At 38.9% G+C, this 25,739-nt stretch overlaps 1 protein-coding gene across 1 annotated transcript in view; it reads left to right on the forward strand.

Moving 5' to 3' along the window:
• Positions 1-25,739, forward strand: part of LOC135080230 (cell adhesion molecule Dscam2) — a 115,684-nt gene that overhangs the window by 51,370 nt on the left and 38,575 nt on the right. Inside the window, exons 10-15 of the mRNA XM_063974912.1 lie at positions 7,938-8,082; positions 8,466-8,728; positions 19,324-19,485; positions 20,609-20,908; positions 21,179-21,298; positions 22,289-22,462. Of these exons, the coding sequence (XP_063830982.1) occupies positions 7,938-8,082; positions 8,466-8,728; positions 19,324-19,485; positions 20,609-20,908; positions 21,179-21,298; positions 22,289-22,462 (1,164 nt within the window). The remainder of the gene's footprint in view (positions 1-7,937; positions 8,083-8,465; positions 8,729-19,323; positions 19,486-20,608; positions 20,909-21,178; positions 21,299-22,288; positions 22,463-25,739) is intronic.

Here is a 25,739-nt window from a genome sequence, read left to right on the forward strand (position 1 = left end):
TCCTAAACCGTCGACTAATTTTTACTAAGGTATCTTCCTATCAGTTGGACAAGTAACAAAAGCAATACATTGAAACCAAAGATAGGAAAGTGCAAGTTTTCAAATCTTGACATAATAAAGATCAGAAATAGCATGTGCTTAACAGCTTACGCGATACTCTCACCTAACTACTTGGATACTCCGTTTTCTGGTATAAAAACGTCGTTGACCGTTCTGGTCGACAAAGTAATCTAGAAACGTATTCTACCCACAATTCTTATTCCCATTTAGGTAGTATTTGCGGAGAGCTGGTCTATAGGGGATGTTTGCAGCGGCCGAGGGCCGGCGCGCCGCGGGCATCTGGTCTGCAACTTCGTATGCGCAACACATGCATACGATGCGATTTATGACTGTTAGACATTATGATTTATCTAGGGTTTGTCGTTGGAATGTATCAAAAATGTAGCAAAACGTTGTTGTGATTGAGGTTCGAAAAACTGCTAAAATGTCCAGATCTTTGCAGAACTTTTCATTTCTTATGGTAATCCTAAACTGAGACGTTTTTACGTGATTTCTACTAAACTTAATTTTCACGCACACGCACCAGTATAAGTAATTACCAACTAGGTACAAATAAATATGCAAAATTAATATCATCGCTTTTAACCACATTCTATAAAAACTCCTAGTTCATATTCTACCTAGTGGTTATTCTACCTAAATTTCTTAAGCCTCACATTCATTACGGTACAAATATCCCACTAAACTTTTCTCATCTTAAAGTTGAACAAAGTTATGTCCCCATCTGACAACACGTGGCACAAGATATTTGTCCTCTAATGAACCCCAAGCTTAATCCGTGTATCCTAAAAGAATTGTATTTGCAGCGACCGAGGGCCGGCGAACAGTGGGCAATAGGTCCCGGCGAACGCCGTATGCACGAAGCGCACACGCACACGATGCTGACTGGAACTTCACTGGGACTAGAGGTACGTAAAAAGAATTCTAAAAACAGCTTTTGTACATTGTAAGTGCAAGGAGGTACAGTCCAAAACAGACACATTTTTTTGCATAATAGAGCCGATTTTGCAACTAAGATGGCACAGTTTTTAGCTTGACTTACTGTTGTCTGAACATAGATGCGGAAAGTCCAGATTGAACTACACAGAAACACATTTTTTTGTGTTTATCAAGCTCTATTATTATTATATTTTTAAAGTAGGTAAGTCTGGAGAGACTCTCTGGAGTCATCTGGGCTTATTGTTTATGGAATAAATGACTATAACTATGACTATACCCTGAACAAAATTTTATCAGTGCGCAATTACGTATTCTGTACTTCTGTGACCCATAAAGTTCAAATAATAAGTTTATGATAAATTAATGTTTTATTGGAACAGGAATTTACAACAAAAAGTTTCCTATCTAAATATGAAGGTTACAAATTAGATAAGATTTGTTACAATATTTATCAAGTTAATGTTCTCAATTATAGCCAACTTTGTCGAAGTTTCAGCAATACAATTTAAAACTTTGGAATCTTAATGAGATTTATGTCAATAACAACCGGCATATTTTATAATAACGTTTAATTTTCTTTAGCTGTTTGTTTATAATACCATCTAAACTTCAAATGTGTGATAGAGATGATCAAACAAATTAAAATTAGAACTAGGTCAGGCTCGATTGAAAGTTAAAATAGGCTTAGTCCGTAACTGTGATAACATTATACCTACGCATGCATTTGTGCATCACGTGAACACCACATTATCCTCTCCCTCCTTCATAAAATATTTAAAAGTCCATTTTTAAACGCGGATCCGCTGCAGCTATTAGAGTCAGCTCTTCAGCTCAAACAAAGAGCCTCAGTGACGCTCGCCTGCCGCGGGCACATCAACCACGCTAAATACTATGCGCTGCACCAACCAATTAAGATCTTATCTGCAGCTGTATAAGGTCGGTTTTCCGCATCCCCCCCATGAAATATAAGCCGCTTTGTTTCATTATTAATTCGTTCCCCGCTATTTGGTGTCGCTGCTCTCGGGTGAGTCGAGCCGGGTGGGGTACGCTCAACTACTTATTATTGCGCCGAAAATTTCTTCTTCCATATTTTTCAGCTTATCGCTAAGTACCAGTAACGGATATGGTTGTGAGCTAAACGGAACGCAGTTTTGTAATATACTTAATTTATTTCTTTTAAAATAAGTCGGTCATATTGTCATATCAAATACTTGTGGAAGATAACAAGTTTGATAACTTTTAAGCATGAGAACTAGAGTTATGTTTCTTTAAGTAACTTAGCTAGTAGGTATATTATATTCCCGAAGGAAATCGATGAACTCAAGAATTAATATCATAAAACAATACATAGCAAACCTTTTTACATTTTATTGAAGCAGTCAGTATATTTCGACTAATTTGATATCCCATTTGCAAGTTTTCTGATAAAGTTTTTCATTAACAGCGTCTTTGAACCATTGAAGAAACACAAAAATGTTTTTAAGATTTCGCCATTCAACTCCAAAAAGTTTAAAGACTCGCGAAGTTGTTAAACGAAGTCGAGGGGAGCAGAATTGGCTGAGTCGATACATAATACAAGTGGCTGACCTGCCGCTAACAAGGCTCATTTGTTCCCGTCGCCGCAACTCGGCCAGACGCGAAACGACTTCTTGCCTCTACTATGGGTCTGGTACTCATTTTATTGATGAAAAGTAATAAATTGTTAAACAAAGTAGAAATCTATTCACTTTGCTTATAACATTTGGTCGAACTGCTATTAACAAAAGGCGCATTTGTTCCCGTCGCCGCAACTCGGCCAGACGCGAAACGACTTCTTGCCTGCCTCTACTACGGGTCTGGTACTCATTGTAATGATGAAAAGTATTAAATTATTAAACAAAGTAAAAATCTATTCACTCACCTTATAACATTTGGTCGAACTTCTATTAACAAAAGGCGCATTTGTTCCCGTCGCCGCAACTTGGCCAGACGCGAAACGACTTCTTGCCTCTACTATGGGTCTGGTACTCATTTTAATGATGAAAAGCATGAACTTGTTAAACAAAGTAAAAATCTATTCACTCACCTTATAACACTTGGTCGAACTGCTGTTAACAAAAGGCGCATTTGTTCCCGTCGCCGCAACTCGGCCAGACGCGAAACGACTTCTTGCCTCTACTACGGGTCTGGTACTCATTTTAATGATGAAAATCACGATGTCGTTGAATAAAGTAGTAGCGAGTAAGAATTAATTGATTTCCCACTTAATACATTAGGCCGAAATGCTGTTATCAAGTCGCCGCTACTCGGCAAGTCGCGAAATGACTTCTTGCCTCTACCACGAGTCTAATACTCGTTATTTTAGAAGGAATATTTGTAATATGATGTCCCGTCGACTCCTCGAACTAAGCTAAAATATGGTTGAGGTGCAAGTGGGTTCACCACAACAGTCCAACGGTGTGGCGGGGTTCGAACCAGTGTGGATCTCAAGTCGGCCAGTCCGACACCTTCACCGTTTGGAGCTTCTTTTAATGATGAAAAGCCAAAAATTGTTAAACAAAAGAGCAATTGACTCGCAACAATATGGCCGAACTGCTGTTAACAAGCCTCATTTTGTTCTAGTCATCGCAACTCCGCAAAACTTCTTGTCTCTACCTCTAGAGAAAAAGTAGTAAGACTCGCAAAGTTCTATAACGAAATCAAAGTAAGTAAGAATCAGTTGACTCATCACACAATACATTAAGTAGCAGATTTGCCACTAATACGCCTCATTTACTCGCATCGACTGCTTGCCTCTACCATGAGAATAGTACTTAAGTACACAAAAAGTGCTAACAAATTGACTGATTCGACACATAATACTTTCAAGTGGCGCGAAGCTTAGAAGGAAACGTTATTTGTTCCTGTCTCAGAAACTCGGTCAAGAGAGATATAAGAGTTCTTGGCTTCATTGTACGATTTAGGGTATACAAACACACTCTTCTTTTTTAACCGACTTCAAAAAAGGAGGAGGTTATGGCAGATCTTCTGTATGATATTTAGAACATTTACTCCGTTTGATAGCACATATTATTATACTACTTATGAGTGCAACTAAAATAACGATACTGGAAAAAAATACATCATATACCCTACAAACGGCTTACCCAATTACTTCAGAAATGAAATAAAACGTAAACCAATAGTAGGGTAGTTTATTGATATCCAACTCGAGACAGGTCGGCCGGGTATCGACTACCTGAGCCACGACACCGGATCGATCTCTCCAATGAATGAACATGAAACGGCTGAAACTATGTACCCTTATACACTACATTGATTGGGCGCTATTACTTTACTTACAGGACTGAATTTCTACCTCATTAAACTTGTTTATTAATTGGCTAGTACCTATTTAAAATAGGAATTGAAATTATGCTTCCAAGCGGCAAGAAATAAATTAAGACGTTATTGTAAAATTGTGAAGTTACCTAGATCTTAGAAATAAAGTTGTCTTAGGAACGCCAATAATAAAATAAGAGTAAGAAAATTTTCTCTCTTAATTGACGCTTTTTATATTCAACAAAGAATACGTAATCCGGTATCCAGCTGTTATTCGCTAACCTACTTTAGTCTTAAACCCTCTTGTTACACTGTCGCTTTACGCATAGTTAAACTTTTTGTTATCACTGCTCATCTAAATCCTGCCGAACAAAAACCCGTATCCTCGGCAAAGCAAATATCCCAGGATAATGTGCTCTCTAATGAAGGGACAAGGGCCACTTTATTATTACATTTCGTCGACCCGGTCGCACGGCGCCCACGGGAAAACTACACATAAATTTGATCCACTCTTTATTGCACCATTTATAATGTGGCATAAAAACTTGTGCCACTTTTACAGCGTGGTGCAGATTTTTTGTTTTTGCTACAGCCAATAAAATGCAATGAGCAGAAAAATGCCACGTTTTAAACGAGAGGTCGTGTTCCATCTTTTTACCCGTATCACGCGTGAACTGAAAAAGGCAATGACATACTACTAAAATATGTTAAGTGTTTGAGTATGAAATAATATTATAGGTACTGGACTAAAATATTTTTCTACCCAATACCTTGAGTTCAGTGAACATTCCAGTCTCTATTCTTATCTGAAGGTTTTTCTGATATTTTATTCAGTCGATCATCTTCTTTATCTGTGCAAATATTACTTATGTGAATTTATGAGTGTTAGGGCAATACAATTGAAAAGGAAACATCAATATTATTTTATCTTTTCTGCGAGAATACAACCACAAAATTCAAAGTTTAAATACAACAGAGACGTGCCTTAAAAAATATAATTTTGGTACGTGGGCACGAGTCTTAACTGAACCCATGAACTTTTCTACGATTGTCACTTTTGCAATTTTATCAATTTTATTGTGCTAGGTTTATTTATAAAAGAAGGCTTACCAGCTTTGGAATCTAAAATAAAAATATAATAAACTGATAGTATTTAGGTACCTACATAAAACTACGCTAATACCTCTAGAGTTACGACTAGGCTTTTCTCTAAGCCCTTTTTGTAAGGGTTTTAAAAATACGATCATGCCCGTTTCATTACAAAACAACCAAAGGAATTAAACGGACAAGTGTGAAAGGAGGATTTTATAACAGAGGTCAGAGGTTAATTTCGCTAAGTCACCGCAAATCTCCTTTTCATTAAGTGAAGCCGCCTATTTGACACGTCACCTTTAATATTCAAAATTAACTTGATATCCGACGCTATATTATACAGGGTGACATTGCAAGGTGTTGCTAAATTTTTATAATAAGCTCTAGAGACAACTAACAGCCGCCCACGACTTCGTACGCGTGGACCCCGTTTTACCCCCTTAGGGGTCGTTTCGTAAAATCCGTTCTTGGCGGATGTCCACACATTATAAGGTCCACACCTTATCAAACAAGTTTGTAGGTGTTATAGTATCTGTGTTACAATATGGCTTTATCGTAGTAATTATTTTTAGTCGTAATACCTTACGTTATAAAGGCTAAGGCTTATATTCACGCGCTGTCATAACTATTAGGTAACTGTAGTGGAAATATCGTGACGTGCGCAAACCTATTTTTCTATGAATGAAGTAAATTATCCACGCTGCCATTTTCAGGAATAATTAAGTATGAAACATTTTATTGTTCTTTACGTAAATCGATTATGTAAGTAACTGATTCTGAGTAGCTTCTTAAAATTTAGCACAACATCTCAAAGTCACCCTGTATAGATGGTATAGGGGAGCGTCCTTATAATAATGAATATTTTATGAGAGTTCGGGATTAGATGCCTGTGCGTCAAAATATGGAAGAAGCTAAATGCTAATCCAAAAGACTGGGGAACTTTAGCATAAGCAACAGGCATAATAATACAAACACTGACATAGCCCGATGGATTAGCAAGCTGAAGTAGCAATGGACAGGGCACATATTACACAGAACTGACGGCTGATGGGGCAGCAAGGATCTGGAGTGGAAAGCGCAGGGTAGAAGGTAGCAAGAAGGCGCTAGATGCAAGCCGCTACCAAGTAGCCATTGTGGAAATCACTGGGGTTAGCCTATGTTTAACAGTGGACGTCCCATGGCTGAAATGATGATGATGATGATGATGATGATAATAATAATACAGAACAAATAAACATATAGCACAAAGGACAATCCAATAGAGAAAGCTTATTCGGCTACAAATAATATATTAGTCCTTATCGATGCAAATCTATTCCATTCTCTCCAATTTCCTAAAGCTTCCATATAAATAAAACAGTACAGTTGCAGTATTATCTGTTAAGCCCCGTTGCTGAGGAAAAACGCAGAAAATTTTTAGGGTTCTGTAGTTAAACATTCAAATGATTTTATTCCATGTTATGAAACACTTGAAAGTTTCAGTCCGTCTGTTGGTTCCTTTGTCCACGGCTTAGCTCAAAGATTCTTTACTAATCGCACCTAAATTCATACACATATGTTTTCTACTCGACTAATCGACTGGATTTACGATTATCTTTTAGACATTTTGTACTAATGTTTGGTTAGCTTTTACGTGTCGCAAGTTATCATATCAAGAAAACAAGAAGAAATACTTCGATAGTAAATATAGTTTAACCGTTAAACCTACGGAATCCCACAATGCCTTAACCGTCACGCACTTCAGTCGTTTTTAATTCATTAAATTATCCGAATGTGCCCAACTCCAGAGCGGCGTGCCTCCGAGCCTAGCGGAGGGATTTGCAGCTCCGCCATCTCAGCCAGAACCCACTGGTGCGCAAATTAAAATGGGGTTCAGATTCACCCCACCTAAGCCGCGTTCATCCCTTTCACTAATAAAAGTATGACGCCTTTTTCAAGCTTATTCTGAAACTATTAGCCTGGAAGTAATACCGCCGGCAATAAACGGTTACAGAATGTTCATTGGGGTAATGAGCTTAGTTTTATTAACTCTAACGGTTAATGTTAAATACGTTTTCGTTGTTATTTCCATATTTTCACCAAATTATAATACTTTTTGACGACAAATGTAGCTAATCACACTGCTACGTCAATAGCATGATAAAGTATATCGTGCATAGGTATTTTGTTTTAAAATTCAAAAAAGTATACAAACGCTGTACCTAATAAGTACCTACTCGTAAATGCCAACACAAAATATATTATTTTCATTTCCACTACTCAAATACAGATAGAAAAACGATATTTACAATGTTTTTTACTGGTGTGGAATTTCATCGCTACATTTTTTAAGCTTCTTTGTTGATCCAATGCACTTTTGCTGCTTTGAACAGAATATTCCATCATTCATTATAATAGTTTTTAATAAAAATTAAAGAGAAACCTTATCACGAAAAGCTACCGATTATGTAATACTTTTCACGAAATAATTTGTTGTCTTATTAGGAATCTGCTTCTATCCTTTCAGTGTTAATTAACGCTTTGACAATGTTTTTTTCTTTGCACAGAATCAAAACCCGAATTGGTGTATTGGTTTTCGGAACAAACCCTCCAACCAGGCCCCAGCGTGTCTCTGAAGTGTGTGGCCATGGGACACCCGCCTCCGCAGTTCACTTGGCTACTTGATGGATTTCCAATACCTACTAATTCTAGGTAAGTTATACAATCAGGCTTCAGACAAATATTTACAGGGTTTCAACCGTATGGAATTGTTCAGATTGATGTGGTATGGACGTCTATTTTTTATTAATGACTGGACTATAAATGTTCCAGCAAGTTTGCAAGTTTGTTTGTCCTAGTTAGGACACTTGAATTTCGGAACATTGTTCTATTTGTAGATCTGCATTGTCCCAATCCCAATTGGTTACGAGTGACCGTTTCGAAAATCCTACAAAATGCTGTATCTATAAGTACGTTGAACATTATTGGCGTCCACGTCGCGTAGCGTCGTAGACAAATAGAATTTCGTCTATGCGACGGCGACGTAGCATACCAATTTTTATTTCACTCAGACATACCTATTTCTTTTTTACCAGGTTCGTAGTAGGCCAGCACGTAACTCTACAAGACGACGTGGTCAGCCATCTTAACATCAGTCGGGTGACAGAACAAGATGGCGGCGAATACGCCTGTGTTGCCAGCAACACTGCAGGCAAGGCGTTGCATGCGGCGCGTGTCAACGTATACGGCTTGCCGTATATACGGGAGATGCCGAAGGTCACAGCAGTAGCGGGTAGTGACTTGAATATCAAGTGCCCCGTCGCTGGATACCCGATTGAATCCATTTCTTGGGAAAGGGGTAAGTTAACGCCTATTACTTTTTCTTTTCAACCGACTTCAAAAAAAAGGAGGAGGTTCTCAATTCGACCCGTATGTTTTTTTTTTTTTTTTTTTTCTATGTTTGTTACGCGATAACTCCGCCAATTATGAACCGATTTGAACAATTCTTTTTTCGGCGTATAGGTAATACCTCAAGGGTGGTCCCATTTAAATTTAATAATAGAAAAAACAACCCCCAAGGGTGGAAAATTGGGGATGAACTTTTTTACACGCAATATCTCCGCCGATTATAAATCAATTTGAACGATTATTTTTTTGTTGAATAGGTATTATCAAAAAGGTGGTTTCATGCGAATTTGAAGAAAATATTTCACCCCCAAGGGTGGAAAATTGGGGATGAACTTTTTTATACGCAATATTTTTAATTTTTAGTTTTTTTTTTGTGTTCACGCATTTGAAGTCGGTTTTATTTTTTTTAAAAGTTATCATTTGTTATTAATACGTCTGTAACATGCCAGCACGTATCTGCTCAAAGCAACGTGAAGCTATCACGTATCTTTTCAAGAAATCGAGTGACGGAAAAATACGGCGCTGAATATTCTTGAAAGGCGATTGTCGTCTTTTGCTTTTTACTCTTTTAGTATATCGGCGCAGACCACCGATTTTTAGTTGGCCGATAGTTGGGCCCGATTTTAATTTGTATGAAGAATCGGCCAAATCAAATCGGTGTAATATGCGCACTTCCATATATGCCCATACTAATCAATTTTATTGCAAGATTAAACTATCGGCCGACGAAAAATCAATGGTCTGCGCCTAGGCTTAGAGCAGTAGTAACTATCTATCAGGGAGTGGAGAAATTATGGAACTATATCGCTATATTTCTGAGCAAATAGCGGCCCTAATTACATACTTGGGTGAAGCGCCACCAAGACAGCTGATTGGGTAATTCCGTCGTTGTTCTTTGCCAAATTCGCTGAACCGATATTCACCGCGCTGGCACGCAGCCACCCACAATATAACGCGCACTTGTGTCGCGGAGACGCGTTTTATGTTACAAATCGCCGCTTAACTCCTAACGTAACGTTCAATACTTTAGCTATTGCCTACAACGCTTTGCTGAAACAACCGTCGGCTTAGAAAATGCGGATTCCTCTTTTCAAAAAATAAAGCGGCTGCTGTTCTCTTAAACTGATGATTCAATGAATTGTTACATCGTTCTTAATAACTATAAGTTTGCTACTAAACCATATAAAGGTTTCTTTACCTACCTTTCAACAAAGTAGGTATATCGCGCCTTTCATGGATATCAGTGCTGCTTTGAATAAAAACGTTAACAACTTGATGTTTTGTCATTTACGAAACCGCTGAGTGAGAAGTAATCATTGAATTTAACTGGCAAAGTTTTTATAGCACCGTTAAAACTTGGCTTGCCTTCAATAAAACCATCTGAGTCAACTTTGTAAGCTTTGTTAACCTTATCTTGAGTATATTTTCATCAGGATAATGACATAAATAACATGTTAATAAATATTCTAATTTATTTATTTAGTTAACGTTGTATTCTTGCCATCTCTACTTCATCCAGAGAAAATGAGTTCGATTAAAAAAAAATTACTTTGTACAACTGTTCCCAATTCGAACCTGATTGTCCAAAAAGATATTTTACATAAATCTTGCTTATTCGACTTAAAGTTCGACCGAAATAATAATATTTTATACTTATACCAATTACTCACATTTTCTACCAATTTTATAGTCAATGTTTCTTCAATATGAATTAAGGTAGACATCAAACAATTTGGGAGCGGAGAATCAAATATTAACCTTCGGCAACTGAACAGAAAGAAACCAAAAAACGTAGCCAGCCTTTATTGCGAATATTTCCCACCATTTCCGTGTTTTAATGGTAAAAAATTGACATAATTTCCACGCCGTACATCACGACTCGAAATTGAATTGCCACCGGGGCTTCTTAGGCTTTCGTCCTTTTTCTCTTTCATCACTTGTTAATGCAAAAAAATCTCCAAAAGTTTTCTGGCACGGAATATTTTTATGTATTTTGCGACGTATTCGCTTAAAATATTCTTTGGAAGTTTACTACTCAAAGTAAATTATGTTTACTGGATTATATTATACTTTGATATGAACTTTGTAATTGACTTCATATACTCGTAGAAGTAGAGATAGAATAAGGCTAAGTTGCACCATCTTACTTTTGACAAACGTCAAAAATCTGTCAAACGCCATACAAAAAACACCGGTTAACGTATAGTTACGGTAAAAGTTATCTGGTGCAACTCAGCCTTAGAAATGAAAATCAAACCAAATCTTTTTTTAAATAATTTATATCACAAAATCTGCCTGTTCCTTTCTATAGCAAAAGGGAGGTGAAGATTAGATAGTGTAGTTTCAAACAGTGATATTTTATCTGTAACTAGAAGCACATAACACTGCTGCTTATCTTTCAACGCACTCTACTGGTTTTTAGAGAGCGTAAATCAAGATAACTATGTGCAACAAAAACGCTTAGTTGATATAAATAAGTTGTCGAGTAAATAAAATACATTTTACTTTTTCAGGGCATCCTCCAAATAAGTTCGAGACAAAATATCTTATTCAACCTTACACAAAGCGTATTCAGGCCCATTTCTCGTTCACGGGTGCTCTGATTTTCATTTTCCCAAATCTTTTCCTGCATCTCCAATACAATGTCGTTAGTTACAGAAGACCCCGAGGTAAAGGGAATTTATGTTTATTTATTCAGCATTCTATCATGATCGGTTTCTGATAAACGATATTGTCAGAAATTCACTTCAATAGAGTAGGTGCCGGACAAAATTTTCCTCGAGATTCATTACTTCCTATTTCCACAATAACTAGATAAATTTTGTTTTATTTTATTATCTTGTCTTGTGGGGTTTGCAAGAAAGTATGTTCTATCTATCTTTAATCAAACCAGCCCGTGTCTATAGCATAGAGTAGGTACATTTGCATGTGTATATTTATCATGTAGAAATATTTTTGTATCCGTTAACATAAACAATAACCTACCTAATCATTCATTCGTTTCAGCCATTAGACGTCCACTGCTGGACAAAGGCCTCCCCTAAGTATTTTCACAACGACCTAACCTAATCATTATTCTTATCAATATTGACCTATTCTAATTCTATTCTGTCTTTAAGAATATTTGCTAAACCATATAAAATACACGTTAATATACTTAAATTATTTCACCTTTCACCCTTTAATGTCTCACTCAGTATGGAGGCATCTCAACAACCCTCCATTTGCATTGTATGACAAGCCATTTATTTTATTATGCTAACGTGTAATATTCAAAATGAGTAAGTAGACGGTGTGGGAATAATTCAATCGCAACGTACTTATACTTTTCACGAGGTACCTATTTTGTATGAAAACATTTAGCAATCCAATAAATGTTACTCGTTATCTAGGTAAAAGTAAAGGTAAAGTATGCTTAAATATTATTAAAGGTCAATGCTATAATTAAGTAAATTAATATTATAATCTCTAATATGATTCTATTTTTTGATAAAGTGAAATTACTGAGTCAGATGTCACACAAATAAATAAGCTTTGCTCGATGATAATAAGCTTATATTTCAATTAACCTTTCATGCTGAAGTATCAAGAAGGTTTCTCGTATCGCTATAACAAAATATATTTTACACTAATATCAAGTATCAAAGAAATCCCACAAACGCTCTTCAACAACGCGACCTAATGAGACGACACTTTATGACTTGAACAGTATCGAATTAAGGCTCGGAGGTTGAACTTACTTCGTCTACTTAGCAACAGGTCGTTATGGAAACTCTAATAAGAAACTGACTGAAGAACTTCAAATACCAACATTCAGAAAGCCAAACTACTCTTAGTTAATTTTCTCTCCACATTGTATGGTACATTTTCCTTTTAAATTAAATCCCTTATAAAATAACACAAAAGACCTCAAACAACAAAGGCTAATTTACATACAGACCTTTACAAATAATCCTACAAAAATATGCCTACCTGTCACTCTATCTCTAAGGCACATACTATCCAATTTTCGCAGAAACAACGTCTAACCAAACTGTCCGTTCTTTTCTGGAGATTTTTATCTTATACCGTACAGAGATGTTTATGTTATACCCACGGCAATATCCTTAGAGAAAATTGCGTCCCACAATCTAATAACCGAGACACCTCCGCAATGTCCAATTAAGGGCAAATCTGAGTTATTCCAACTGTTTTTCCCTCTTAATCCATCTTCGTCTACAATACTACTAATTAAGATATGAAACTAATCAAGAATAAAAATAATATAAGATCGCCCTTGACTTGTTTGCCTCTAGGTATACGAGTTTTCTTTAATAATATGAACAATGTTATTAGAATATAAAATCCACTTATTTTTCATCGGACAAAAATTTGATTTATTCGCAATTTAGCCCTCATCAACTCGCTTTAATTTCGTAACGCCCAAGAAAAATGTTTTTCGAATTTTCGAGAGACCACTCAGTTGTACAGTCCTCCCACGGTTGTAAATAAGGCTTTACGGGGTTAGATATAAAGGCGAAACGATGTTTGGTGACCACACCCTTGTCGTGTTCTGTGACCCTTGTCCGAACGCCTTATCTTTGCAGGACCTCATTAAGCGGGCTCAGCATTCTGATACCTGCATTGATAGAAGGCTGCTCTCGAATAGATTAAAGGGTTAATTAACATTCCTTTATATTTCAGTAAAGCGTGAAAGAGAATACTTAATTCAAACAAATCTATGAGGGGCCGTAGCTAGTTCAATTTGCAGTTAATTTGATTAGAACTGTATTAAAATGTAATAGATTAGATAATAACATGAAAGCTTTGTTTCTAACATAATAACACTTACACAATAGAGGCTTAACTGGGCAAATTGAACCATAAGCTTACTATTTAATAATTCTACCAGGATAAAAACTACACATACTTTTAAAGGAAACTACGCAAGTTGGCTCGATATTAAAAAACACAAACCATTACATAAGTGCAAATTAAAAACACTGCTAACGAACAGCTGTTCTCCAAAAACCGGCGGGGCGGCCCAATTCCGCCGATGTGTTAACATTTTTTCGTCAATCCGCCGTCCTATTTTTATTACATACCCCGATTTTTAATTTGGAAATTGGGCGTGGAAGGCGGCAAATATCAGCTTGTAGGGCTGTCTGCCGTGTGGGGACGGCCGTAAAGAATACAATTCCCCACCGCCAACAGGAGGCGTGTCGTAAGAGGCGACAAAATCCTGTAGCACGAGATGGGCAGCAGCGTCTGCGTGCGAAATTTATAAAAAACTGCGCTCGCCAACACGCCTGCCAAGCGTGGCGAGTATCGGCAATGATCCCCCCAATGAGGAACACAACAGCGACCAGGCCCCCAGTCTCCGGTAGCCCCGCAGTTCCTGGCTACGGTAGCGGTCAGGGTAGCAGCGGGGCGGGGGGTGCTAAGAATCTCCGGAGGCGGACTGGCTACCCACACCAACGACGACTGGCCCTGGTAACGCATAATATACGCACATTGAGGACTGACGATAGGATCACAGAGTTGGAAGACGAACTGAGTAGGTTGCGATGGAGTATAATGGGACTATCGGAAGTCCGACGAGAGGGCGAGGACACGATCACTCTAAAATCCGGCAACCTACTCTACTACCGGGAGGGCGAACAACTGTCCCAAGGTGGTGTCGGGTTTCTCGTCCACAAGTCCCTCATTAACAACATCATCACCATCGGAAGTGTGTCGAGCAGGGTTGCTTACCTGATACTCAGAGTATCCAAAAGATACTTGCTGAAGGTAATTCAGGTATACGCACCGACCTCTACACACCCAGATGAGGAAGTAGAGGCTATGTATGAGGACATAAGTAGGGCCATACATACTACTAAAACCTACTTCAATGTTGTTATGGGGGACTTCAACGCGAAGCTAGGCATGCGAAGTGATGATGAGCTGAGAGTGGGGCAATTTGGATGTGGGCAACGGAACCCCAGGGGGCAGAGGCTGGCCGAATTTCTGGAGAAGGAAGACCTCTTTGCGATGAACTCCTTCTTCCAGAAGCCGCCTCATAGGAAGTGGACATGGATGAGTCCCGATGGTTCTACGAAAAATGAGATTGACTTCATCATGACCACAAAGCGACGAATATTTAGTGATGTCTCCGTGATCAACAGGGTGAAAACCGGTAGTGATCACCGAATGGTCAGAGGCATACTAAATATTAACGTCAAGCTAGAAAGATCCCGTCTGATGAAGTCTATGCTCCGACCCTACAATTCCCATATCCACTGCCCCGAGAGCTTTCAGCTCGAGTTGTCAAATCGCTTTGCATGCCTGGAAAACTGCGAGTCAGTGGATGAGATCAACAACGGGTTCGTAGAAACTGTCCAGGCGGCTGGGCTTAAATTCTTTAGACCTCGTCGTAAAGACAAGCCGCAAAAGCTCACCGACCACACCCTCAACCTCATGGCAGAACGACGTGCAATGACGCTGCAGTCCTCCGTTGACGCTACGGCATATAGGCAGCTCAATAGACAGATAAGGAAGTCCTTGCGACATGTTATTCGCAACTTTAATACTAACAGTATTAAAGAGGCGATAGAGCGGAACCAAGGCTCCAAAGTGTTCGCAAGAGACAACTCTATTGGGCAAAGCCAGCTGACGAAGCTAACGACGGCGGACGGTAGTGTAACGTCAACAAAAGCCGAGGTTCTGGGTGAGATCGAGAGGTTTTATGGACAGCTATATACCTCGGTCACCAAACCCGTTGATAGCTCAACTTCAGATCCAAGAGCTAAGCTAACTCGACACTATACCGAAGATATCCCGGACATCAGCCTATACGAGATTAGGATGGCTCTCAAACAGCTAAAGAACAACAAGGCACCGGGTGATGACGGAATAACATCGGAGCTTCTGAATGCGGGTGGAACACCGATACTGAAAGTCCTTCAGAGACTCTTTAACTCCGTCCTACTCCAGGGAACTACGCCAGAGGCATGGAACAGAAGCGTGGTGGTGCTCTTCTTCAAGAAAGGTGATAAGACCTTGCTGAAGAATTACAGACCCATCTCGCTTCTGAGTCATGTCTACAAACTGTTTTCGAGAGTCATCACGAACCGTCTCGCGCGTAGGTTCGATGACTTCCAGCCTCCCGAACAAGCCGGATTCCGAAAAGGCTATAGTACCATAGACCACATCCATACGCTGCGGCAGGTTATACAGAAGACTGAGGAGTATAACTTGCCACTATGCTTGGCGTTCGTGGACTATGAGAAGGCCTTCGATTCGATTGAGACTTGGGCAGTGTTACAATCTCTCCAGCGGTGCCGTATTGACTATCGGTATATCGAGGTGCTGAAGTGCTTGTACAAAAACGCCACCATGTCGGTCCGAGTACAGGAGCAGAGCACGAGGGCGATTCCACTGCAGCGAGGCGTTAGGCAGGGAGATGTTATATCTCCGAAACTGTTCACCGCTGCATTGGAAGACGCTTTCAAACTCCTGGAATGGAAAGGATTCGGCATAAACATTAATGGCGAGTACATCACTCACCTTCGGTTTGCCGACGATATTGTGGTCATGGCAGAATCGTTGGAAGATCTTGGCACAATGCTCGAAGACCTTAATCGAGTTTCCCAACAGGTAGGCCTGAGGATGAACATGGACAAAACGAAGCTTATGTCGAATGTCCATGTTACGCCCTACCCAGTTTCAGTTAGGAGCTCAATTCTCGAGATTGTCGACAAGTATGTCTACCTCGGACAAACGATCCAGCTAGGTAGGTCCAATTTCGAGAAGGAGGTCAATCGTCGAATCCAACTCGGCTGGGCAGCGTTCGGGAAACTACGCAACATCTTTTCGTCCAAATTACCTCAATGCCTGAAGACTAGAGTGTATAACCAATGTGTGTTACCAGTGATAACTTATGGCTCGGAAACGTGGCCTCTCACTATAGGCCTTATACAGAAGCTCAAAGTTGCACAGCGTGCTATGGAGAGGGCTATGCTTGGTGTTTCTTTGCGAGATCGAATCAGAAATGAGGAGATCCGTAAACGAACCAAAGTCGCTGACATAGCCCGACGGATTAGCAAACTGAAGTGGCAATGGGCAGGGCACATAGTACGCAGAACTGACGGCCGATGGGGCAGAAAGGTTCTGGAATGGAGGCCGCGTACCGGAAAACGCAGCGTGGGACGTCCACCTACAAGGTGGACCGACGACATCGTAAAGGTAGCAGGGAAGCGCTGGACGCAGGCCGCTACCAATCGATCAACATGGAAAGCATTGGGGGAGGCCTATGTTCAGCAGTGGACGTCCTATGGCTGAAATGATGATGATGATGAGGGCTGTCGGCCATTGTAAAATTTAAAATATTTTCATTGCATTTTCTTGCCTGCCTTTTATACAAAAAGAAGTTTATTAGTGACAGAAACATTCTATAACATTCTGTTATAATCAGTTTCATTTCATTCTCGACACAGCACAACACTCATAAGGCTGGTTAGCGTTTTTGACGACCCTAATTAGGTAGTATAGCAATCAGATTATGCAAATTGAAATTACCTAATGTTGTACTCGTATAACTCAGCCAGTTTAGTTGCTATTCTTTATTACTATTCTTATTCTGTTTTTAAACAGGCAGACAGTTGTGACTGAGTTTGTTGCGGCGCTTCTTCTCAGCACTTGCCAAATGTTTGTCTCGAAGCGCTGGTAGGGCAAAGTAAGAATGAGACATGTAGTATAGGCTCCTTAAGAGCATTTGACGATTTGTAAGTACTAATTCAATTAGTTTAAACGAATAAAAATAATTTTGATTTTGGTTGACTTTTTAAAATCTTGAATGTAGTCAAAGAGCTTCTCGGAAACGTAGGTACTCTACATGAATGCAAACTTCATAAAATGTACGAATGTAACTCGCTATCCGTTGCAGTGGTTATTTAATAAAATAAATACATGTCGCCAGCCATAATTCAAACGAAACTTTAGCCGGTTAAGGGGTGACCCAGATCTGTCAGCATCGAATCGCATTTCGGAGAGCCTTGTCGGGCCGACATTCGATCGCGTTAAAAGAAAATCATTCGGTTGAACAATCGCTAATAATGCTTTTGTATTTGTCTAATGTCTTCGCTTTTTTTTTTGTTTAACAACTGTTACGAAAGATTGAAAACGTCGCCTTTATAGTTCGATATAGGTACATTTTTAGACATTAAATTACTTGTGTGTTTATTGTAAAAGGATTGCGACTCGCAAATTGTACTGTTTATAAAAAAATAAGTAGGTAAGTAGTGCTTACTCATACTTAGCCTAAATTACTAACTCATATCCATTGCCTATTTGTCAGCAGTTACTTAAAGCATTTTCCAGAGAATTATAGCCTCGAAAATCGTGAAAAGTGGCAGCCGGTTAGATGTAGGTCGACTTTAACTGGCGAAATTTTATTTCGTGCTCCGTTTGCGAACTCCGCGGAGTTCGGCGTCAGTGGCGCCACTTGTAAGCGAACAATTTTGTTTTCGATAGTTAAATCACTTTACATTATTTATGATTTATTTGAGGGATATAGGTATGTATAGCCAGCGAAAGAACTTGAATAACGTAGGACACTGAATTAAATTAATAAATTATTAAAAAATCATCTTTACTTATGAAAACATACGAGACGTTTGTGTTTGTAATGTTGTAATTTTATAGTCTAACTAATAGTAGTAAGTACATCACATAATGCTCATTATAGCCTTTTTGAGTAGTGTTACTTATACCAAAACCAAAAAACTTAAAGTTGCAGCACTTTTGTCTTAAAGGGTCGAATCCAAAAACTTGACAAATACTTTTTATGCCGTTTTCTTAGTCCGCGCGAATATTGTAGAGTCCACGTAAAACTTCCAGTCGTAAAGATTCCGCTGCTCTTATGGAGTGTAGTAAAATAAGTGTTATTTTTAAGTGTATATGACGATAAAGTGCTAAGTATACCCAATGTTATAAGGGCTTACTTTTATACGCAATTCCAGAACATTTTACGCCACTTTTCATATGATTATTTTAGCAGTTGCCATAAAGTATTATACCTGAAGATCCAGATTCATGTTTTATGGGTGCATCCACACCGAAGTAACTTTTCAGGAGAATAACATTTGCATAACATTTTGTAACATAACGTAGAGTAACTTTTTGCGGCTTTTGTGTGTGTGTAATTTTTGGATGTTACATTTTGCAAAATTAACTGGCTCGGTTAATATTTCTGTAGGTATTGCTCGCGTGCTTTTATAAAATTAATAGATAATGGAGACGCCATAAAAGAAGAAGCCTATATAGGGACGTGACTGGTAGAACAATAGATGAAGTTACAGCACATTCCTAATTGTTCTCTTCTTTTTGTCATGTCGACAATAAACCTACACAATGCCAGCCCAAAACTCTGCTACAAGAGTGGCGTTGTCAGTGGCATTCATTAAATCTTCCTGCGTGCAGTTGTTTGGGCATGCAGGGCACGACATCATATTATACTATGTTTCATCGACCGTGGAAAACAACCACACATTTATCGATATTTATAATTTCTCTCAATTGTCACAGATGGTCAAACGTTGCCGTTGAACAGAAGACAGAAGGTATTCCCCAATGGGACCCTGATAGTGGAGCAAACACAGCGCGGGGAAGACGCCGGGACCTACACCTGTCAGGCGGCCAACAGGCAGCGGCATGCAGCCAGACGAGACGTAGAAGTACAGATACTGGGTTTGTAGAGACTTTAGAGGCTTTTACTGAACTTACAACAGAAGGTATACCCCAATGAGACCTTAATAGTGGAGCAGACACCGTGCGGAGAGGACGCTGGGACCTACATCTGTCTACCTGTTATAGCCGGCCAAAAGATAGCGACACGCGGCCAGTCGTGACATAGAAGTGCAGATACTGGGTTTGTATAGCCATTCAAGGGTTTTTACTTACCATATACATATTTCATCCCTGTACTGTCTAGATGTGGGGAAGTATTCCTTCCCCCTATAGGACATTCATAAATAAGGTAATCGCATCGTGAAAATGTTACACACCTACTTATACCAACATTTGTCAAGGATTCGAAGAAAAGCCTGGTAGTGTTAATGGAAATGTACCAAATGGCCACGCAAAAAAAGTCCAGCCTTTTGTTATAGTGTTATCTCAGCGGTTTAAGTAACAGACCACTCATCCCCAAGCTACTTATTACTCGGAATACCAACAAACACTAGTATCTAGAATTCCGAATTTTCAAGTTTCAATTCAACGAGTGTTGTATGTAAAAGCTTTTGTTTCGTCTCTACAAAGAGTAATGTCTTGATACAAAACAGCATTCTCACCACAAAGCTGTTAAGCTTTATCTTCCTTAATCAAGTTTCACCCATTCCGAACAATCTTCCTGAACAATAACACAAGTTTCGTGAGCTCATGAATCCCTATGGCAACTGCCACATACCCGTCATGCTTCAGTGGAAATTTGAGTATAAACTTTCTCATTTTCTGTAGTAAGATTTAAAGCGCTATAAAATCACGAATTCAAGAGGGGCGGAGTTACTCATCCGTAATTCATTAAAGTTAGCGCGTTTACCGTTCCCGCGGCATCTACGGAGCGTTAAAATTCTAGCTTTCCGGGTTAATAGAGCAATAAAGTGGAAATATAAAAAATCAGTACAAAATTTCCTCACTGAGATGAGGCAGGAAAACGGAGATTTTATACTAATTAACTTTTACTTAAATGTAATAGAAGAATTTGCTCAAAATAATTTGGACTAAGTAGCGTTTAGCGTGTAAAACCGTGAGTAAACGCTTCCGCACAATTTCATCTTGAACGAGAAATTAAGAAATGCTTTTGATATTTCAGTTCAACCGAAGATCCTGCCTATTCAACCGCTCACGAATTTTCTGAGGGAAGGGATGAGGGCGGCGATTTCTTGTCAAATATTGGAGGGGGATTTGCCTATTGCGTTTCGGTGGGAAAAGAATGGGCAGCCGGTGACGTCATCGCCGTATGCGCCGAGTGGGATCATCACGAGACGGATGGACGAGTACAGTGCTTCGTTGGTGATAGAGCACATCACGTCGCTGCATAGTGGGAACTACACGTGCATTGCTTCGAATGTCGCTGGCTCAGAGCGGTTCACTGTACCACTGACCGTCAATGGTAAATAATTTGTTTGTTTTTAAAGTAACTTTACCTATATTTTTAAAAAGAAAAACATAATATCTGTTATAGGTCTTTCACCAGCTGAATTCCGTCTTGTTCTGTGATGTAAAATAAGCGAAGTGACCATTTATTATCCAATTCTGTACATTTTTATCGTAAGCTAAGTAATATTTTACGATGTTTATGTTTAGGTATAGTTAATTGCCAACTCTTAACTATAACTTTGTATCTGAGGTAGTTTTATCAGATATGGTTTTCTGACGCCAGTTCCACCGAGGTGGCGCTTGGAGCCGAACGACGTGGCCGTAGCGGCTGGCCAGGACGTCACACTGCAATGCCAAGCGGACGGATACCCAAAGCCTAGTATTACATGGAAAAAGGCCGTAGGTAAGTCTACAATCACAAATACATAGATACATTTTTTAATTTTAGCCCGACGTTTGAAAGCCCTATTTATCCTATTTACAAAAAATATTGAAGTCATACTATACTTAAATTGGTGATAATCTTTTATCTCTTCGTCTCAGCAAAATACAATTCGTTCAGTTTAATCTTGTCTGAGCTACGTCACAAGATGACAACTTAAGTAGTATTACTAGCTAGGGAGTATTCCCTAGCTAAACTATGCTACTGGTCATTAGAAATTGTTGTAATGGTTATAGGAAAACCCGCCATTTCAGGCAGATCATTAAGCATTCCGCGCTTAGCGGGAATAGAAATTACGTCTTACTAATTCGACGGTCCATCTGAAGCCGGCCTCCTGCGTAAAAGGTCCCGCGGGCTCCATTACTAGAGAGTCAATTTGAAAAACAGAACCAATTAGGTACAACTGTGTTTTCTCAGTCTCGAATAGAAGTATCTTATTACTATTTCAATTAAATGGTATCGTTACGTGTACATTAGGTTTTATTATAAAGCAGCAATTAAAAAAAACCATCTGTAAGTCACAGACTTGACGTAGCGTGGTTCATCGTGAGACGAAAACTATTTAATTGTATGGAATATCGCTGCGCAAACGTCTCACCCTTACTAAATGTGTTCCAAAATGTTATCATAGAACCATAGTATAATAACGAGTTGATAGAACCGCAGTACTTATTATTATTCTGTGATAGAACTGTTTCCCTACTTTACATATCGTTAAGTTCTATAAAAATCAGTAACTTTTCAGAAGAGCAAATAAAACTTTCACATAGAATATACTCGTGCGTGGTGTACCATTCTGTTACTGATGCGTAATTTGTGAGTTTCTTGTTTCCTATTGACCCAACCGAGTATTTAACAAGTGGCATTAAAACTTTTTCAAACCAACTAATTGTCACTTAGGTACGTGGTGTTATATCGTTCAGTAAATTATATTTTGTTTTTCTCAACCAGGCAACACTCCCGGGGAATACAAGGACTTCATGTTCGAAGGCAGCTCCCGAGTGCTGGAAAACGGCTCGCTGGTGTTCGAGCGAGTGGCCAAGGACAGCGAAGGCCACTACCTCTGTGAAGCCCGGAATGACATTGGGGCTGGACTCAGCAAGCTCATCTTCCTGAAAGTTAACGGTGAGTTTTTTATCTTCAAAGGCAGTTCATGCGTCTTAGTCAACCCTCGCGGATGTTCGAGCGAGTGGCCATAAAAGTTTCTAAAGTTAAACGGCTGACGAACAACATAATGACTCCGCTACGACACTGCGTGACTACGCTACGATCAGTGGCGTAACTACAGGGTGGCAGGACTGGCAAAATGCCACGGGCCCCCGACCGAGCTCAGAAAACAAACTTGAATTGATAGTAGTAATTCATGAGCTTATGATACCAACCAACACAACCATGAGCTAGGGCCCCCCTCAATGAATTTGCCACGGGCCTCGGATGATACAGTTACGCCACTGGCTACGACGCCACGTGCTACGATGCTACGTGACTACGCTACGATGCTACGTGACTACGCTACGACGCTGCGTGACTATGCTACGACGCCACGTGACTATGCTACGACGCCAAATACATTACCTACTTTATTTTACATCCCCAAATGATGTTCTGAAAATAATTTACTATTCTTCTATCTCATATAAATTACCTTTATTAACAATACCATAACACAAAAACAAGCCTGCAAAAAGCATACCTAATAATCATTTTACTTACATTTAATAATCCCCATTTTGCGAGGTTACTTGCAAACAAGGTCTAACCTCGTTTGGAAAGTATCCTAGCCTATTTGTTTTACGTCCCTTACTCTACATTCTGTTACTTTTATGATGCGTAAATGCGTAACTGGGTAAACCACGTGCGTGTATTTGCACAATACAGTCGGCCACATTATTAAAAATACCCGTTTTTCAGTAAATATTACAACATTCTTTCAAATCGAATCACTTGTTTCTAAAGCTGACTGTACCTACGTCTCTGCATAAAGTTATAAAGCCAAAAATATAAAAGTTTGGATCCCTGTGCCCTCGCAAAATTCTCATTCGCATGGGTATTACTCATTTTTCACCCTCATAGTCGGCTGTAGTCAAAATTCATTTAAGCTTTTACAACCTTTTAAGAACGTTGAATGAAATTACTTTTCTTTATAAAAATGGAGCCGACTTATATAAAATGAGATATTTAAAAAGCCACTTAAGGATCTAATGTAATTGAAACACCAATCAGCACCAGTATTTTTTACAAAAGAAAATCTGTATAAATGTTGAATGCACAAGTCAGAAGGTTTTAGGCTGCTTTCTCCATTACCTACAAAACTATAAAATTAAAATAATAATGCATAGATATTATATAAAAAATAACATTCATTTTATTCACTTCTTCGTAAAGCTGCTAGTGTATCTACATAAAGTTAAATTAATTGCCCAACAAGGAATATGATAGTGTGGCATTTCGTCGAATTACCCGACTCTCTAAACTTTGGTCTATATCAAAACAAAATCAGGGCAGCTCTGCAAATATACACGTAAACGCTTGTGAAATTAGAAACTAGACCATACGAAGTATACAAAACCAGGAATTCCAGGAATTGCCAGTAAAACCGCACTTTGTGGCCAGCAAGCCGATGAAATACGGAGTTTCCACAAACAAGTTAGGTGTACTCGAAGCAAGCTATGCTATTAAACTCTCTTACGAGTATTTAAAAATAAACTAACTTTGTTAACGATGCAATATATTTTCTGTGAGTATCCGCCAATTTGGCTGCATGGATTTCGTTTTGTAACTAAAGTCGAAACTTTGAATTTTTACATCCCCCTTGAGTATTGAAGGATGCCTCTCAAACTTTTATCTCTTTACCCCTTTCAAATGTTTTACCAAAAACTTTCCCTATGACTTGAAATCTGACAACAAACCAATTCTAAAACACATTGGACTCGTGTTTAAGAATGTCACAAAATTGGTTTACGATCTTCTTTACTTTAAGCCCTAAAAACCCAAAAAGTCCATATAACTAAAAGTCTAGGATAGCCAGATTTGATATCTCCCCGGCGTACACTATTATTATACTGCAACACGTGTTGGTACTTGCTTTTATGACTGAACCACGAACAAAGTTAGTCTAGTTTCGCCTGATGAATATTTTATAGAGCGGTGTCCACCAAAATTGCCAGTCTCACACAGCGCTCCGTCCAAATTAACGTCTATTGTCTAAGGCCAGTCATTTAATTCAACTGACCTCAAAGGATCCATTCAATTTATCATCAAAGTTTGCGCCGAATATATCTGTATAGACCGTATAAATACGAAGGCATCTTTTTGTCGATCCCTTGAAAAGTTGTGGAATGTCTTGATGAAAGTCGTCACCACGATGAGCTTCGGCGGAGCGGGCCGCGCGACCGTACTCAAATGAAAATTCTTTTGCGTCATTATTGCTTTGTAGCCAGCCCCGAGCTGCCCCCAGTTGTAAAAAAGACATTAACAGCCGAATATATTCGACGCTTCGCCAAGAAAGCCTTACTTATTTTAACAGCCGACTTAAATGTGCGAATCAAATGTGTCAGTTTACGAAAGTAATTGGATTTCCGCCATCGAACGTTTGATGGTACGATTTTATGTACAGACCGTTATAAAACAACGTTTGATATCAGGAATGATATAACTCAGTATTTATCGTAGAAAACGTAAATAAATAGCAAATAATGCTACAGTTATGTTCAGAATGTCTAAAATAAACAAATTATAAACGTAAACAAAAGCTACATGAAACAGCTTTAAAAAAAAGAATAACGACTAGGTTCATAATAATTTAGATTTAGATAACGTTATAAGTTACAAGGCAGAATACAAATTTCATCTCTTTTGTATTCACTAAGGAGAAAACTAAATAAATAGACTGAATAGCCACCAATGTCGACCTTTCATTCCGGCCATAATTCAGTTTCGCACAATAATACCTTCTGAGTCACGTAATGGCGCAAAGTTCCCATGTAAACGCCCTCGTCGGGGCAGTTTTATTTTAATTCTATAGAATTCCGCAGCCTCCCCGATAACTCGTGCAAATTGTCCGCTGTCCCATTGTACTTAGCTCAAATTAAAGGAAGTCCATTCTCTCAATGCTCTGAACGCCTTACGACGGCCGCTTCGAAGCGATCGGGACTTAGGGTCCTCAATGGATTCTCGATAAAAGAAAAATGTGCTAAGAAATTGCACGTTAGTTTTATTAATTTGTGCAAAAAGATAACCTATAGGTTATTAGTAAAGTTATCGATTGAAAAACGCTCCAAGTAAATATTTGTATTTCCAAGAAAACTGTACTTGAAAATGAAATGAAAATGAAAATATTTATTGCCAGAATCAATGAAAACTTTGAAGAAAACGTGTTTTGTCATATTTTGCAGCCGTCGTC

This window comes from Ostrinia nubilalis, chromosome 17, assembly GCF_963855985.1.
Source record: "Ostrinia nubilalis chromosome 17, ilOstNubi1.1, whole genome shotgun sequence".
In the NCBI taxonomy this organism is placed as follows: Eukaryota; Metazoa; Arthropoda; class Insecta; order Lepidoptera; family Crambidae; genus Ostrinia; species Ostrinia nubilalis.